Source organism: Aythya ferina (assembly GCF_964211825.1).
Source record: "Aythya ferina genome assembly, chromosome: 10".
NCBI lineage: Eukaryota > Metazoa > Chordata > Aves > Anseriformes > Anatidae > Aythya > Aythya ferina.
This window is the reverse complement of record NC_140306.1, coordinates 21,414,444-21,433,840: the sequence shown is the minus strand read 5'-3', so window position 1 is coordinate 21,433,840 and position 19,397 is coordinate 21,414,444. Positions and strand designations below refer to the sequence as shown.

At 33.2% G+C, this 19,397-nt stretch overlaps 1 protein-coding gene across 18 annotated transcripts in view; it reads left to right on the top strand.

Moving 5' to 3' along the window:
• The window catches only part of ERC2 (ELKS/RAB6-interacting/CAST family member 2), a 547,528-nt gene that overhangs the window by 223,828 nt on the left and 304,303 nt on the right, over window positions 1–19,397 (top strand). For 9 of the 18 annotated variants that reach the window (XR_014696351.1, XR_014696358.1, XR_014696359.1 and 6 more), the window contains 5 exons: window positions 6,756–6,896; window positions 7,449–7,589; window positions 11,032–11,067; window positions 17,345–17,374; window positions 18,324–18,517. Coding sequence is in view for 3 of the 18 variants with exons in the window: in XM_084530654.1 (XP_084386780.1) it covers window positions 6,756–6,896; window positions 7,449–7,589; window positions 11,032–11,067; window positions 17,345–17,374; window positions 18,324–18,517 (542 nt within the window). In the remaining 15 variants the exon portion in view is untranslated. The remainder of the gene's footprint in view (window positions 1–6,755; window positions 6,897–7,448; window positions 7,590–11,031; window positions 11,068–17,344; window positions 17,375–18,323; window positions 18,518–19,397) is intronic. The other 9 variants (XR_014696361.1, XR_014696362.1, XR_014696365.1 and 6 more) reach the window with 7 other exon arrangements.

Here is a 19,397-nt window from a genome sequence, read left to right as displayed (position 1 = left end):
CACTGCTAATTTGGACACTGTTCACCAATCTCACAGCATATCATTAAAAAATAAGTTACTTATTAATCTGTTTTTCTACAAGTAAACTATAATCTTTGAATTAGCTGAAGTTGTCACTTTCCCAGTACCCCCAGGGAGGCAGTGAAGAGTTTAAAACAGTCCTTTAACCACTGTGCTATTGGTGTTAGTACAGAAAGTAGAGTGAAACTTGACAGTTCTCCTGTGCAATTAAGCATGGAGTACATAATCAAAAGCCAAAGTTGTCTTGTACCCCATATTCTGACTCAGCTGCAGGAGACAATGCAGTTGAATAGATCATGTATAGTCTACTTCTCACTACCAGAAATAGAAAAAGTTAAGAAATACTGCGTTAAAACTGAAAATGCAAACTAGTGAGTTGTGGCAATGAACTGTTCTCATGCCTTTTTATATTAGTACCATTCTAAAATCTGTTGAAATAAATATGAAAGTTTAAAACTAAAATATTCTATTAATCTCAGACATACAAGCTAAAATTTCACTAAACCCAAGATGCATTATTCCTCAATATAGCAATGAGGACTTGTCCCAGAGCTTGTTAAAAAATTGTGCTATTGAGTTTCTTTCCATATGTTAAAACTCAAAATGTGACACTTGAGATCCTGATGTTATGGAAATTCTGTGACAAGCTTTATTTCAGATTGCTGTAGTAAATATTCTAAATCTGTTAAATGATGCTAGTTTTAATGTTTTACAAAAGCTAGATGAACTTTGGATTCTAGATCCAAATCCTTCTCTGAAATGATTTTTTTGTTTGTTTTGTTTTTGCAACTCAAGTCTCCCTCATTTGGAATTACATGGATACATATGACCTGACACTTTTAAAGAATCAGCGTGATTAGTGGTTTTTCCAAGTGGAATTGATTAGAACTCGCATGGAGTCCCTAAGGCTGAATTCTGTACAGAGTAGTCACTTGCTTAAATAATATCAGCTGAGAATGTCATCTTTCCTGCAGTATTTGCAGGCTGCTCCATGGTGCATGTTCAATGAATACTATGGATTGTTTCCCTGTGCCACAGAAACTTCTGTCTTTGTGCAGCTGATGAGGACAATGGTATCTGTTTCAAGACAATGCTTTTGAGTAATGGCACGAAGCTGAATTGTGCTGTGCTGTCTGATGACTGTTTCAATCACTTATGAAGTGTTATTGTAAGCTTGTAAGTTTAATGAAGGCCACACTTTCAAGGGTAGATTTTTCAGTCTTAAACGTACTCTCTGAGACATCTTTTTGTTAGGTACTTACACATTGAAAGAAGCCAATACATGTCTTCAAGAAGTTCCAAATGAACCATTATGCTTAGCTTTCTTGTGTCTTCTGGCAGCTATATACCTTGGCAGTTTCTCTTTACACAGGTGTCTCATTTCTAATTGTGTCCAGTTTTCCAATTTATCCTAGCTGCTATCATTGACAGATTTTTCTTATCCCTATTTGTCTGCAGTACAGTTCTTCAGACTGTCAGACTTCATCAGGTTATTAACTTTTTCCACTGGCACTACTGGTAGAAATGTGGAATAGGTTTCTGCCAAAATGGGACAAAAACATTTAGTGGTAATTTCTTAGTAATAAATTAATTTGACAAATGTAAATACTTTTATCAATTTAAATTTGTAATGCTGTCAAACGAGATGCTGCTTTCATTCAAGAATACCCGATTTCCATGGCAATGCAATGGTTGACAAATTTATATACCCCTTATTATTTATAGTTTAAATACCATATGAGCTTATGCTTCTCCCACTCAGCTACATCATCTCTGATGTTAAGCACGGTTTTTGGCTTTACCTTAATTCTTTATCAATTCACAAGTTGTTAGAATTTTATTTGAAAAATACAAAGCCAAAAGCATCATGGGAAGCTCTTTTAAAATAGTGATGAAAATTATTTATACCAGTTCAATTAACCACAATTCATGAAAATTAAATTTAGTTGCTTTTCTTAGTTACTATGGGAAGAGATAAATATTACAACAGAATCATATAATGAGATTGTTACAAAGCTCTTTTTAAAAGTTCGCAAACTGAAATGTTTGAGAATTTATATTTTTCTTGTGTTGCTTTTGAAAATACTCAGACTGAGATTTAGGCTCTGAATTAGAAAATAGGGCTCCTAATTCTTCATGAGAAGTAGATTATTCCAAGTTTTTTCTTGGATTTTCTTGGATTTTCTTTTTCTTTCAGATTTAGTGATTAGGTGGCTTAATAACACTAAATGAGTAATAACTATCGACATACGAAAACCATCAAAATTTACAGTAATGGACCCATTTTAATCTTTTTATTTTCCAGGCAATATTGCTGATATCATTTGTTTCCTTGTCAGGAATCAGAAATGAACCAACAGAACTTCAGTCACTGTTGAGCACATTTTAGAACCAAACTGAAAAATGTGCTCATTCAATTCCTTACCTGTAAGCACAGGCACTCTACTAGGTGCTGAAAATTCTTAACAATGATGGAGGTTACATTGCAATAAACCAAAAATAAGTTTACTCCTATTAAAAAAAGTTTTAACATCAGAATATGCAAAACTGCTATCAGCTCCCTTGATGTTTTAACAAGAAACTTTTCAAAGAATATCTCAGCTCTTGCACTGGTCCAAAGCAGCTCAAGAGGTTGCTTTCATGAAGCTGATATTTATAAAGTTGGCCCTACTGTAGCAGCATACAGCAGATAAGCAATTGAGTATGCCTGATAATAGAGCTATAAGCTGTGGCAATTCAGTTCCCGCTTCTGTGATAAAGTGCAAATAGATTAGGCCTGTGAGGTCCTAGATTAGTGCATAGGAAAGCTCGCCAATGCAAATAAGACTGAAACAAGAACACATTGTTGGGATTTCTGTAAGCTAGCTGTTAATCAAGTAAAACATGGTATATTAGGGCCTTTTAACATGTTTTTGACATTTAGCCCTATGCAGCTGACAGGCAAATTAGTCTTCTTTTGTGATTGACTGAGGGAAAAATTTATACTGTTTTATTAATAAAATTAAATGATAGTATGTTTAATTTGTTATAGCAGAAAATATCACTTAGCTAAGTAAATCTTTAGGACGGAACCAGTGTTGAACTAAGTATAAAAATAACTACATATATTCTGAACAGCTATTCCACTTAGTGGAGATTGTAATTTTAACATTAATATTTAAGGTATTAAGGAGTTATATCATTTCTTCTTAGGAATATCTCTGACTTATTAAATATCCCATACGTATATATATATACATATATTTCATATCATATAGTGCAAAGGCCAGCTAAAAGTAAAATTACATTTGCTGGTTTGTCATTTGTGTAATACTCAACAATGTTGCTGTGCAACTGCCTTCATTCTACGTGAACATATTTCTACGTGAAGTCCTGCCAGGTATGTATGAGTCAGAGGTCTGTATGAAGTCTGGCATCATTCACCTTCATAGTTTTAGGTATCTCTGTGCAAGCAAGTTGATACTGCCTTTGAAATGTTTAATTACACAGAGCCAGATGGTTTTGGCTATATCATTCAAATCTTTTTTTTTTTTTTTTTTTTTTTTTTTTAGTTTTTGTACCATGTGAATGAAGTGGAATGTAGTATGCCATCAATTTATATTTCTGAATGAAATGAATAGGGCTATGAGTATATGTGGTAGTCTTTACTGTTTTATGTGAAGATTCTTACAGTCACACTAATACTGTAATAGGCGTATTCAATAGCTAAAGCTCACGAAAGGAGTCCCTGTTGCCACTGGAATACTAGACACAGAATGAAAGTAGCTGTGTGAACTTCCAGCTTTTTGAAAGGTGTTTTCCTCAGGAATTCAGTAGCAAATAATAACTATGCCATATTCTTAATACAAGATAAGTCAATATAGTGGTGATTGTATGTCAATATCTAAGAGATTCCAAATACATATATTTGCAAACTCAAACATAATTGTTTAGTAAAGACCTTCATCTGATTGTTTAAGAACTCCTAATAATATTTAACATTATAAAATGTTGTGTAATGTTGTTTTTTTATTCCAAGTATTGGTTAAAACAAAGTGTTACAGCTGGAAGCCAATATTATATAACCAGAAGAAAAAAAAATCATTTATCATAGGAACATAAATGTTTGAATTGGCTCTATAAGGAAAATATTTGAAATATAACACATTTTGCATTTAAGTCTAGCTTCACATACAGTAATAGATTACTGATTTAGCAAGCATCTGTGTACTCCATTAATACTCCACATCTGCTTTTGATATTTTAACAGCTCACATTACATAATCTATGTTGCATAATAAATTGTTTACTATATAGACATAACACAAAAGAAAGTTTATTTTTTTATTTTATACTTTTATTAATTTAATTATTTTTAATTTATTAATTTAATTTTAATTAAATTTTATACTTTTATTTATTTAATACTTTTATTTTAAAATAAAAGTAAAGAGCTATAAAAATTAAAATTGAACTTAAAAGTCTAGTATGCTTAATTGAAAATACAGAGGGGTCTGCAGTTACCTTTCTAATAAACAACAGCAAACACTGGAGACATTCCAAATAAGTTTAGATCTCTATGAGAAGTAGAATGTTTTTATTTCCTGAATTGGCATTTAAATATTGTCCCCGTAAAGTCAAATTGTTTTCTGTGTAACCAAATTTTAATTCAGTAATTTAAAGTAATAAAATACTTGTTCAATTCATAAATCCACAGAAACTGATTATTAGTTTTAAACTTAACAAATATGATACCACATACCAATCCATACCACAAATACGATGTTTAAATGATAGGAAAATGAGTAAATGGATGCTTGGTGAAAGGTAGGTCTACAGAAGTGGAAAATATAAGGGAACATTTACAGAAAACTTCCCAGTCTTCTGAAAATGCAGTGTTTTCTAGTAACTAAGACCTATTCAATACAAAAGGAGGAGCAGACAACAAGCAGAGGCACTGGACTGCTGTCAGCAGGATTGCTGATGTGGTCAGTGTTGCATTGGGTTGAATTGTGAAAATAGGGAGAGGGAGAATGAGCAGAAGGGAAACGAACTATGCTTGAGGTGCAGAATCTTGAAAATATTTCTGCCTTTTCCACAAAACCATGGTGACTGGAAAAGACCTCTGCACATTATCTAGTCCAAACCTGCTCAAAGAGCAGGGTCAAATATAGCAGTTTGTTCGAGATCTTGTCCAATGCAACTCTGAATACCTCTGAAGTTGGTGGCTGCTGGCATGAAAAACACAGCCTTGAGTTTAGGCTTTTTTTTTTTTTTTTTTTTTTTTTTAATTTAAAAGAAACATATAAATATTGACAGTTGGCTTTTTGCAAGATGTGTGTTGAGCTTTGGAAATTTCAGAAGCAATCTTCAGAAGACCCTCTAGAGTTCAGAGGAACGTTGTACCTAACATATGGACAAAATGAATGAATAACCAGGATAGTCCACACAATAGATGCTTTTTAAAAGTGCTGTTACTACTTAAGCTAACTTTCATAAATAATTTTGTTTTCTTTCATTAAATTGACTAAGCGAATTGGAAATCAAAATGAGATGTGCAGCTGCTGAAATATTGCTTGCATTGTAATGATTGCTGAGGTATAATAACCACAGCTGAGAGTACATTGATACGGGTAAAGAAAAACCTTGTGTGCATATGTGTACTGTACTGGCAGTAAAATGAAGTGTATATATGTGCAGTATGTATATATGTGTGTGTATGTATATATATATATACACAGTATAAGGAGTGATGGACAGAGGGAATTAGCATAAGATATTTTTCTCTTTTTTCTAATAATATTAAGCTTCCATCAGACTTTATGGTTATGTGAAATATTATTTTAAACATTGATCCTATTCTTATGCTCCTCCTTGGAGGTTTCCAGCATAAGTACAAAATGATTTGAATAGGATCCATGAGAATGCTAATGGCTCTACCTGAGCCTTGCCACTGGTAATGTAGAACTTCAGTCAGGATGTGGTTTTGTCCCATGTTCATTTAACTTTCCTAAATTATGTTGCTTTTCTTGATTCCCTGATAACCACTTCCAAGATTACTCTAGTAGTTCCACTGATAACTCTGCTTAAATTGACCTATTACCAATTCAAATTTACTTCCAGTGGTTATTTTATTTTACCCTAAATATTATTCTGTCTAGTATTTGCATTCTTTGAGTTATTGGTAGAATGTGATTTTGAAGAATGTAGTCAAGGCTTAACAAAACCATACTACTGTATGTGATTTTTGCATTTACCTTTTGAATTAAACACCCAGTCCCTGACTGATGATTTCTAGCAATCCTTATAATAGTCAAAAGAAGTCATCAAAATATCGAAAAACATGGTTGAGTTTAAATATGTGTAGGGTCACTATTAATTAGATGGAGAAGAATCTTCCTTTGGATAATATAAGTCGTATCAGAGTATCTTTTCTGTGTCTTTCTGCATCAGCAAATGCATTACTAGGATGAATAACTTTCCATATTTATCACAAGACTAATCATATTCATAGCAATATAGATATTAAATGAAGCTTCTGTACTATGGTACACTCATCAAGTATTTAAAACCTTGATCTGATGCTACAGAAAGCAGGGGAACTCTTCCACTGACTTTAATATCATTAACTTATCAGTCATCCTCTGCTTCTGAAGGTTGATTTTCTAAGTGCTACTTAATGTAAAGAAATTTTATTCTTGCTTTTCTTAGAATGATTCCCAACTTTTGCATTTTGCAATCCTTTCCCTTGTTAGGAAAGAATAATAGAGCGCTTGAAGGAGCAAAGGGAGCGAGATGACAGAGAAAGACTTGAAGAAATCGAATCTTATAAAAAAGAAAACAAAGACCTGAAGGAGAAAGTTAATGCTTTACAAGCTGAGCTGACAGAAAAAGAGGTCAGTCTTCACAGTAAAATCTATGTTCTATGTCATGATGATGAAAGAAAGTGCATTAGGATTACTCTTGAACCATTTAAAGTAGTGAAGCTCTGCCACTTCAGTGGTCAGCTTTTATTGAACTTCTGTTTTCTTAGGCATTCTTCACAGTCCTCACTTTTGTACATAAAATATTGCCTTACTTTTTGCATAGTTGTGTATCGTCTTTGCTACTTTTTCCTCTACATAAGCCTCCACAAGGCTCAAATATTTAATTGTTGCTCCTGTTTTCACTTGTCAGTCAGATTAACAGACTTCAAAGTAATTGTACCTCCAGAAAATAATGTCAACTTGTCTGTATTATGAATGTTTCAGTGTTTCACTGCATGCAAGCTCCTGTGATTCCTTTTGGTTGTATTCTCAAAATGCTGTCTTTGGCTAAACATGCTTATCTTTGTGTCAGCTCTTTTTGGGGAAGGGGAGGGGGAACAGGATCCAAGTGATTACTAAATTGGCAATAAGTTAGTGTCGTGGTGACTAGGAATTAACCTTTTGCTCTTGGTCATTTTTCAGTCTAGTTTAATCGATCTCAAAGAACATGCATCTTCATTGGCATCAGCAGGGCTGAAAAGAGACTCCAAACTTAAGTCTTTAGAAATAGCCATAGAACAAAAGAAAGAAGAGTGTAGTAAGTTGGAAGCACAGTTGAAAAAGGTAAGTTCCATCTTAAAAAACAAACAAAACCCAGCAATAATCAGGGAGAAAAAATAAAAAAGGACCACACCCAAAGCTCTCATGTTGAAAAGATGAACTTGTTTACTCTTCTAGAGTAAATCTAAAATCTACCAATGGTGTTTGCTGATGCTTGCATCAAATACTTCTAAAATTTTCTTAAGAGGCTTGTACCAAAGCCATTAGAAGCCTCCAAAATTATCTTGATTACCTATATGAGGGAATTCTGAGAAGCTGATTCAAATAAATGAACTGGGAACAGGACACTAGAGGGAAAGTAGAAAGGCAGGGAGAAATTATCAAACCATCAATTTTTATGTGAATGAATTTATACCTTTATTAGAAGTAGATGGAAATGCTCATAGTATGAGGAAAAAAGTGAAAGCAGAACCTTCTAATGAAAAAGAAGTCTGCTTCTAAAATGGAATTTCTAGTTGGGTTTTATTTCTGCTTTTTTTTTTTTTTTTTTTTTTTTCTTTGTTGATGAATGTATGTTTGTGATAATTAAACAAACAAACAGAAAGCTTACCTCAGCTAGCAATTCAATAATTTACCAAGTAGTGGAAGAAAACATTTAAAGGAAAATATGCAAATTCTATTTTTTATAACATGGTTTTATTTAAATTGATGCATTAATATATTTTTTGCTTAAATGATTTGCAAGTTTGTGGATGCCTTTTCTACCATACATTATTTCTTTGACTTGTTTCTGTGTCACCTGGTTATGTCTGCTCTCATTGTTCAAATGCCAATGTCATTACACATTTGATGGGTTCAGACTGTTTGCCTTCTGTAATTCGTGAGTAAGTGTAGGGCAAACATGTTTCATTTTCTAGAAAAGTGTTCATATGTTCTATGAATGTTACCACTGTTAGGATAATATTCTGACTTTTTTTTTTACACAGGTTGAGTAGTATCCTGCTCCATGTTTAAGCAGAGTTTCAATACCCTTAACGTGTGAAGAAGTTACTGCGAAGTGTAAAGGAGGATACTAGAATGAAAATCTTAGAATTCTATTATTTTTTAATTCAGAAAGAATATGTGCAGTTAGCTGCCAGTATTATATGTTTAGTTGTGGAGATGAAAGAAAGGAATGTTTTCAAATTAACATATACAAAAGCTTTTAATTAAAATACAGCTCCTTTATAAGTTGCGTAGCTTGTAAGTGAATTAAAATATCCAAATAAGCTGTTTCACTGGAAGTCCTTTTTTTTTTTCTTTAGTTTGAAAATATTTCCGCTTACATTGCACTTTGCTACAAAATGTACTTCTTTACAATCTGAAATATCTTATTTGTCTGCAATGAAAAAAAAACCACAAATTAGTGAAACAAACAAACAAAAAGCATAAAGCACAGATCACTTAAAAATCAAAATAATCATAAGGACTTGAAATCCTAAGTCAATCTTCCACGGCTGCACATATAAACACATCTTATGGTCATAGAAAAATAAGCACTTATAAAAGTCAAAGAGTGTCTGGGATGTCTTTCATATAGAAAAGGAGTATGTTCCTTGTGTATAAATACAAAGAATTATTAAATGAAAGTTGAAAACATAATAGTTTTATTATATCATAAATACAGCATAAAGCCCCCATGGAAACTCACCCAACATTTTTAGGAGACCAGGTATTTCCACAATAAAATGTAGTTACAACCTTCTTTGTGGGCAGAAGAAGTTTCTGGTTTTTGAACAGAAACAGTGACTGTTAATGATAGTAGACTCCAAACAGTAATTTTCAAGTCACATTTTCTCTAATAAAATACTTTATGTTCAGACCTGTAAATATCCTGCGTTAAAAGTAATGGGTCCCCAGAAATCTACCTTCACCGTGTTTTCACTCCTTAGTAAACTAACTGAAATAGAAAACTGGGTTATTCTTGTATATGTCTGCGTTAGAGTAGGAGGCAGCATCAACGTAATTCAGAGTAAATTAACATGCATGGCTCGTAAGTGTGCTTATGAGTGCTTATGCATATGTTCACATGTATGAACATTACCCACTACAGAAGCTTGGAGGAATTGAACAACGTATCTTTTTCAAATTGACTCCAAAGGCTGTCTCTTGTTTTGAGAAATTTGAGTGCAGCTTATATATGACTCCTCTCTATAAAATAACATAGAGAAGACACTTTTTCATTATGGTATTTTAAAATGATCATAGCTAAATTTTGATTTATGTTGTACCAAGTTATGCTAATAAATACGAATATAATCTGTGCACAGTTGCTAGGATTTGCTGTCTTCCATGAGTACTAACGGTAATAAATGCCGTGACTGAAAGAAAATGTGTGCAAGGGGCAAGTATAAACAACTATTTTTTTTTTTAAGTTTATATTTCCTAGTTTACACACTTTCCTTTTTTTGTTGTTGTTGGAGAGAATAATATTCATTTTTTGACAATTAAGAGGCTTTTGATCAAATCTGATTAGATAGAAATATTTTTCAGTATTACTCAGCTGAATTGTTTGCATTTCATTAAAAGGAAACATGCTGATTTTAAAATCACTATTAATTTTAAAGAGTGGACAAATTTAAAGTAACAAGTAAGATGTTCATAAAGAGTAATTATTCATATTATTATACTATATTTTGGTACGCAAAATAATATTTAAAACCATAGACATGCTTATTAAACTTTTTGTGATAAAGATGAAGCATTGAAATTCATGAAGTTACAAATGAAAAAATAAAAACTAGGAGAATGTTTGATACTTTGTGCCATAAGTTCATAGACTTCTTGTTGACTTATCTTGTATTGTTATTAGTGAAAGAACAGTAGGGATTACCTTAATAAGTAGCTAAGTATTTTGTGTGTGTGTATATAAAATATGATTATCCACTTCAGAATTTCCTCCTTTTGTTTGTCATTATTTTAAATTTACTTGCTTACTGACATATTTGCAGTCACTAAAGGACTTTTTGCCAAGCTGTACTGTGCAAAAGTCATTGTGCATAGAAAATTCAGTCTTGTGTTAAACAAAAGAAAAGTAATAAATTTAATGATAGAATTTAATTAATCTTTTATTATTACCATCTTTGAAAATTTGGTGATAAATTGCAGCCTCAGCCAAAAGCACTTCTCATGATTCATTGCTTAAGAGCAGCGCTTAATGTATCATCAAAAGTGGACCCCTTTCTTTATTTCATGGGTAATTTAACTTGAGAAAGGGAAAGTAACACAAACGTTAAATATCTTACTCCAGCTATTCTTTTTTAGGAGCCAAAGTCAACATTTATGTTTCCCTTGTGCCTCTCACTTTCACCAAGGAATGTTTAGACTCTTAAATTTCTATTTTATTTTTTTTTAATGACAAGTTCTTCTGTGCAAATGCACTGGTTTTGTTGAGCTAATGCTGTTTTCATGGATCTTTCCTTCTTTTCCTGTCTCTGCTTCACTCCCTTCCAACTTTGCAATGTAGCAAGCTGAACAGTTGTTCAATCAGATGTACAATCCAGTAAGTTCTTTTTAAAAATGCCTTCTGTAACATACAAAAGCATGAGGATCCATTATCTCTTGTTGTGCTCTTCCTCTGTGGAGCTTTGCAGAATACTTCTGATGCTCACTATGCTGTATCCATTATATCCAGATAAATAAACTTTGTGGACTTCAAGGCCATTTTAAGAATATGAAATGTATTAAACTACATATTATATTTCTTTTAAAAACACAAGTATCCTAGCCTTTAGGTCCTCAACTTCTCCATTAGAGAAGCATGCCTTTTTTTTTTTTTTTTTTTTTTTTGCTTAGCTTTTTGATTCCTTCTTGTGGAGTACTTTATTTGATCCTTCAAACAAATAACTTTTAATTTACTCATTTTATAATAAGTGACTGAATTGATTAGGTGAACAATAGTATCTAGGATGTGACTGGTAATATTTTCAAAAAGCCATAACGCTAAAATAATTCTTATCAACTTTACTCATGTAAAAGTGACATTCAGTTCACATTCAACTTATATACATTAAGAATATCAAAAGATAGTTTTTAATCCAAGAAAATACTGAAATATATAATGATGAATACAAGCAGCAGTTTTGAAAAAGTCAAGTATTATTACTTTGACTTGTTTAGTATTATTATTCTTGCTAATGTCTGCTTTAATCGCACAGTATCGACCCTTTTGACTTAAGTGTGTACCTTTTTCTTTTTTAAGAGCAGTAATAAACATTTTCTTTGTAGAGAACACTTTTTTTTTTGCTGAGCTGTATTTAACATGTGCTGTGAGCATCGCAGGACAGAAATAATGATGCAACTGGATTGTAATGGCAATTTACAAACTAAAGTTTACACGGTAATCATACCTGGAATTATCATGTAATTGGCACAGTATATATAGGAGGAGTATATATTCCTATATATAGGAATATATGCCTATATATATATGTAGGAATATATAGGTTTTATTAAGTAATATGATAATGTGCATTAGGGTAAGTATTGCCTTCACCAAAGTAAATCAGAATTTCGCCATTAATAGTGGTGGACAAGGATTCCAGCTTTGGAGTCTCCTATAGCTAAGTCTAGTCATGTAGTAGATATGTCATGATTTGTGCATAGGAAAAGAGAGTCGCAAGAAATATGCCATATTTACTTTTGAAATTATTGGTTAACTGTATTTTGAATCCAGTCATGAATCATTTTTAAGTAGCATAAGGTCTGATATTATTGCTTCTACTATCTAGCATGCTGCTAGTCAGGCCTTTCCCCTTTGGACTATAAAAACTTTTTTATTCTGTATCACATATCACCTTTGTGGTAGTTACATTCCTATTCATATCATTTGCACTCCTACTGTGCACGTCTCTTCAGACTGGAGTCTATTTTGTGTTAGTTTTCTCTTGATTTTCATAAATGCTTTCCAGTCATTATTTCAGTATTAGTTACTTTGCTATATGGAATTTGTTTGTTCATTCCTAGTCTATTTGTCTGTGATATTCCAAAGTCAGACAGTTTACTTTTTTTTTTTTCTTCCCCTGCTTTTCATGCTTAACTTTCTGAAATACAAACATGTCTGTTCTGAAATAATGGATGCAAGATCCTTTTCCTTTGGAACCAGACAGTAATTGTAGTGTATCCTCCTCAAAACTGGTTTTCTTCAATAAACTTTTATTAAAAAATATTTTTTTTTATTGAAAGATTTTTTTTTTTTGAGAACGATCTCCTTTCCCCAAACCACCTTGAAATTGAGGTTGTGACTTCCCTGAAATTGATGACAACGTTTTTTTTGAATTCCACAAGTCCAAGTTTTCACCTTTTTTTTTTTTTTTTTTTGATATGGCATTAATAGCAGATCCTGAAACAACTTGTTTGTACATTATGCTTCATAATTTAACAGAATGCTTTTTTTAATTTTATTTTTATTATTATTTTTGTTTAAGAGCCATAAAAATGGATTGCAGTCTACTGAACTTTTAATGCTCCTTTGTTTAAATGTGTCAGAAATAACAGTCAATCTCTGAGTGTACCTCTTTAGCCTATACAGTAATAACATATATATTTTTTTTTGTTTTTGTGGAATTAGTGTTTTCTACCATGTCAGAAAAGTATTGGCTCTAAGACTTTCTTTCAATGCTGAATCCAATGTTTTTAAAATTCAGCAATGGACGGAAATGTTTTGTTCTTATATGCGTTATACCACTTATACCATTAGGGTACTGAAGTGGAGAATATGTGTAAGAGGTGCAAAGATTTCACAATGTATTTGCCTGTGTAAATAAGATGTGAACAAAATTGGGTGCATTTTTATTCATGTTTGCTTTGAAAGTTGAACATTTTAAATACCCAATGATTTCTTGTGCAAAGTTGACTACAAGTTACATGATTGTTTTTGTCCTGTAATGAAAATGTAATGACACATATCTTTTCCTCAATAGTAAAGACTTATTTTCCATAAGCTTCATGAGAGCAATGTCAGATTCAAATTTAAGACACTTGTAGAATTTACTTTAAATTGCTTACAGCAGCCCCTGATGTTAAATAAGTAAATAAATAACTTGATTTTTAAGCAGACTACAAAAATAGTGGCTTTTTTATTAGTCTATTACTGAAAATAATAAGATTTGAAGGATCTTACAAAGTAATTTCTTGCATGTAAATTCAGTCATTTCATTTAAATTTATTTAACACTCAAATGATTTCTGTGTATGTGTCTGAAGCTTTTAAAATGAAATACTGTATCTATCCATCCATTTCTGTTATGTAGAATAATGCATGCATGATTGTACCATAGAATTTTAACTCACTAAGTAATTCATGTTATACGTTTGTGCCATACTATTATTGTTTTCGTGTAGGAAATTTGCTGTTTACATGAGGACATATTACACAGAATCACACAGAATTTCTAGGTTGGAAGAGACCTCAAGATCATCGAGTCCAACCTCTGACCTAACGCTAGCAGTCCCCACTAAACCATATCCCTAAGCTCTACATCTAAACGTCTTTTAAAGACCTCCAGGGATGGTGACTCCACCACTTCCCTGGGCAGCCTGTTCCAATGCCTCACAACCCTTTCAGTGAAGAAGTTCTTCCTAACATCTAACCTAAAACTCCCCTGGCTCAACTTAAGCCCATTCCCCCTCGTCCTGTCACCAGGCACGTGGGAGAACAGACCAACCCCCACCTCGCTACAGCCTCCTTTAAGGTACCTATAGAGAGCGATAAGGTTGCCCCTGAGCCTCCTCTTCTCCAGGCTGAACAAGCCCAGCTCCCTCAGCCGCTCCTCGTAGGACTTGTTCTCCAGGCCCCTCACCAGCTTCGTCGCCCTTCTCTGGACTCGCTCAAGCACCTCCATGTCCTTCTTGTAGTGAGGGGCCCAAAACTGAACACAGTACTCGAGGTGCGGCCTCACCAGAGCCGAGTACAGGGGGACAATCACCTTCCTAGCCCTGCTGGTCACACTGTTCCTGATACAAGCCAGGATGCCGTTGGCCTTCTTGGCCACCTGAGCACACTGCTGGCTCATATTCAGCCGACTATCCACCATCACTCCCAGGTCCTTCTCTGCCTGGCAGCTCTCCAATTATTACTTTAATTCTACAATATTTGTAGTACTTAGGAAAATATCGGAACAGATATATACGTACTGTAAGAATTAGTGAAATTCCTAGAAATATGCTATTTTTATTGAATTGGAAAATATAAATATAAAAAATATAAAACAATTGGAAAATAATATGTAATATGCAATGTAGTCACAAGATAACAGACGAAAGACCATAAGACCAGTGTGAAAATTGAAATTTTGGATTGTGTTTCCTATGTCTAATCTGCACACACATGTAAGCATTAAAAATACAGATTAATAGATCAACTACCTGGCTGCAGAAAGGTACTCATGATACAAGGTACTCTTCCTCATAAAAATAGAAAATGTATTCTCCCTAGGAAAACAGAGAACGTGGGAAGAAAAAGGAGGATGGAAATAGAAATAGGATAGGTGTAAGAGAGGAGAACTGCAAGTGATGAGGACTTTCTGATGCATGCGATTAACCATACAGCTTCTGATTAGGAGTGATCCAAGCCTTTCTCCCACATTTAGCCTGCCTGGTTGGAAGTAGGGACAATGTCAGTTGAGCTGCACCAGTAGGCTATGTTGGGCCTCCTGTTTGACCTCACAAGTCCAGTTCCATCTGGAAACAAATCATCCGTGATCTTCATATAAGAATTATTAAAAAAAAAAAAAAAAAAAAAAAAAAGTGACTCATACAAATCCAAACACATCTTGCAAATAAAATATATCTTTACCTTGGCACTGTCAAATGGATTTTATTTTGTTGTCTGGTCAATTATAGTACCAGCAGCTTTGTCAGCAACATGAGGGTTTCCTTCAAGGGAAAGCTCCTTTAAAAAAAATGTTTCATGTTCTTGCTATCCATATTTTTACTAACTTTGTTTTCCTCCTCCTTTAAGGCAATACCTCCGTAGAAGTCTGATTCCTGCCTCCTTTATGCAAACAAACTCTTGTTTGTGTAAATAGTCCAAAAATACTCTATAGGAAGTGCAACCAACTTGGTCATTTTTAATGCTAAAATGATTTCTCTCTCTCTTTCTGAATAATCTTATTCTTCCCTCTGTAACGAATGCTTATGCTGATTTATATATGACATTATGGATAATTGTGCTGCATGTCAAACCCCTGTTGAGGTTGGATACTAAATCATTTGGAGTAAATCATATTTTATAGGTTCTATTTCATTTTGAGAACTATAGGGAAATGGCCAAGTTTGTGGTAGGGAAGTTTCCAAAAACACATCCCACAAATATGGAATGTTATAAACACCAGAGAAATCAGAACTGAAAATACTTTTGCAATTTAACATCAATTTCCTTAGCATGTTGTTATGCAAGGATTATAGGGCTAAACTGGAGAATATAATTTATATCTATTGTTTCAGGTTACATTTTAGTTATGAGCTGTTCAGTAGATGATTTGTTCAGTGCATTTTGGAGCTGCAAAGGCAGGCTAGATGCAGAAAGGTGGGTGTTCTGCCTGTTTATGAAATTATGGAACCAAAGTTGGCAAATAAGCATCTTATGCATTGAAAGGAACAGAAAGGGAAAGTGACAGGGAAGAATATGAAATGGTGACAGCTTTAGAGTGGAACTGAAATTCTGTTCATACCCTTAAGAGATGAGGAGGAATCTGAAGAGCAATACGGAACAAAATGCTTTTTGCATAGGTTTGCTAGTATTTTAAAGAGAGGAGTGGTTTTTTTTTTCTACTTTTTTTGAGTGAATTTACATTTACCAACATTTGGAATTATTTTTCTCCTTCACTTGTTTATTCGTTGTGAAAGAACACTTAGTTCTCATTTTGGAGAGGTAAAATATTGTCTAATTTCTTAATAGAACTGGTGGAAAATGGAAGTAGTGTGCAGATTGGAAGTGGTACCCAGTGTCTCAAATAATTGGCAGTCTGCATATTGCTTTTAATTAAAAAATTACATAGCTAGCTGAAAGTAAATTTCTTGACACAGCTAAAACTCAGCATAAAATAAATCAAACTTTAATATTAAAGCAGGGAGATGTAGGAGGATGAAAATGAATCTCTTGCTAACATCTCTGTGGGTATTACCTTGAAATGAGCACTGTTAGGAAACTCCTGTATAAGGGCTTGAGCATCCCAAATAGAACATTTGAAGAGCAACATTGGAATATTTGAAAAGCAAGGCTCGTAAGTTTTGTAGGCTTCTCCTGTTACGGCAATTCCTGTTATGGCTTCTCCTGTATTGGTAACTAAATATTCCTTCTGATTAAAAATCTCACAATGGGATAAATAAAACATGAAATCTTCTATCTTTTTCTTACTATCCTCATGCTTAAATGATATGTTACGAACAAAATTCCTAATTTTCTTTCCAGTAATCTCATTTTTTATTGTTGTATTTATACTAAACCCAGACTTGTTCTTTATTTATACAGAAAATTTTACCATTGCAAAGAATATGAACCTTCTAATAGCTGTATTTTATATTAATTCTTTCCAAAACATGCATGTTTCATTTTGATCAGCATTTCTTCCATTGCTTGCTTGCATCGTCTATTCCCTGAAATTAAGAAGATAATCCCAAGTTTCTTCTGCATAATAGGATAGTTGGAGGACTTTCAGTTCTAAATATCCTGAATTTCTGTAAATTTTTTTTTTATACTAAGAACATGTTATCTGAATTTTCTATGTTTAATGTGCACTGCATTAAACTACTTGTTTTTTCCTTGCCTGCTCTTTCAAGATGCCAATTAGGAATAATGGGAAGCAAGGGGTAGGCGAAGCATTGCAGTGCATTGTTGTTTCCATCTGTGTGTGATTATACCAGCTAACAGTTTGAAGCACTTGATGCCTGATCATGTTCCCATTGATGTTAATTGGGTTTTTGCCATTAGATTTGATGGGAGTAAGATTGGGCTCGGCACTGTTGTTGTGTTCATTGCGTTTGTTCTTGTCTGTGAAAGTGCCACCCATCCATGCATGTGTTTGCCAGGTTTGTGCCATTGTCACTAATGAGCTTGTTTTCTGACGTTTCAGGCTAAGTATTCATGAGAATGGAATAAATAAATAAATAAAATTAAAAAAGATAAAAATAAAAAGGATTATTTGGTAAAATGTCTGCTGAAAGAAACTTTTTAGTTCATTGGTTTTTCTTTTGAAAACAGCAGTGCATATAAACAATTTCTTACTTTCATATTCTTAGTATCAAGCTGTATTTGAAACATCTGGTGATACAGATTACAATATATATATCTGTGTCTATATGTGTATGCTCATGAAAAAAGCATACGTGTATGGAGAGAGTGTGTCTATACATTTGAAAGACTTAAGAAGCATGAAGTGAATTAAATGAGTTACAAGGTGATTTTTTTAAAATTAAAACAACAAAACAACAGCCTTAAACCGTGGTCATGTTAATAAGAAACAAAACAAAACAAAAAAAAACAACCAACCAAACACCACTCTTTTTGTTTAATAAATGCCCTCCCACTTCAGGATGAAGCTTTGGTAAAATAGCATTTGAAAGTAATTTTAGACTGTGAGGGTACTTGAATTCCTTTTATAAAACTTCTGTAGAAAAATATTATCTGACAGAAATACCTATAATCCTTTTTAATGAAAATTTTAACTCCAAGATTGAAGAAGCAAAGCTCTTAAAGCTATATAAATTACTGTCGTTATTATTATTATTATTATTATTATTATTATTATTGATTCTTAAGGCTCATGAGGCTGAAGAGGAGGCACGGATGAACCCGGAATTTGCAGACAGAATGAAACAGCTTGACAAAGAGGCATCATACTATAGAGAAGAATGTGGCAAAGCGCAGGCCGAGGTTGACAGACTTCTAGAAATACTCAAGGAAGTAGAGAATGAGAAGAATGACAAAGATAAGAAAATTGCTGAGTTAGAAAGGTAATTTTTGTATTATTTGTTTTCTATTAAGTGGCATTTTTATTTACTTGATCTTCACTAAAGAGAAGAGAAGTTAAGGGTAGAATACATGTATATGTTTTTAACAGGACATTTGTGATGTTTTGCAAAATTGTATCAGAAGTGAAAAAGATTGATACTTAAGAATCACATCTCCTGTCTCCATAAAAGGAACATACATAGGAAAAGCCATATACAATTTACAGTGACAGCCCTCCTGTTAAGGCAACAGCCTTGTCTTTCTAGTAACAGGTAAATCAAAGCTGTCCCCATATATGTTTCTTCAATGCAAACAGGATCACTAGTTCTAAGAGGTCCTGAAAAGCATTGGTAAGTATTTCTGGTCTTGTGCTGTCAGTATTTCTTAGTGGTTTTCTGAGAAATGGTTGCCTTCTTCAGATGAGTGTTTTCTGATGTTGACTTTTTTTTTTTTTTTTTTCTTAATTGTGGGAAGGTTGTATGGTCTTTCCTTAATGGAGATAGAATGGTTTGGGGGTCAATTTGTCTCATGTCCTTTTTTGTAATTAAATAATCTGAGATAAAGTTGCCATTTGTTTGATGAGAAATTTCTGTGTTTCTGAATTTTGTTCTCTTTCTGTACTCCTAAGCACTCTTATGTAAATGAATTTTACTTTTTCAAATGTTTTACATACTGTTTTCTAGTGATCAAGTTGGAAGAAAAGATGTTTCATTGTGCCAAAATTGAGATTTAAGAGATCTTCTGTTTATTGTTATAGTTCCCATCAAGACATAGCACTGCTATGTCCTGTTAGGGAGAATTACCATGAAACAGGAAGATCTGTCAGAAATATTGGTTACCTTAGGGGGAGCAAAACAATCACCTTGGAAAGGAAGCTTTGTA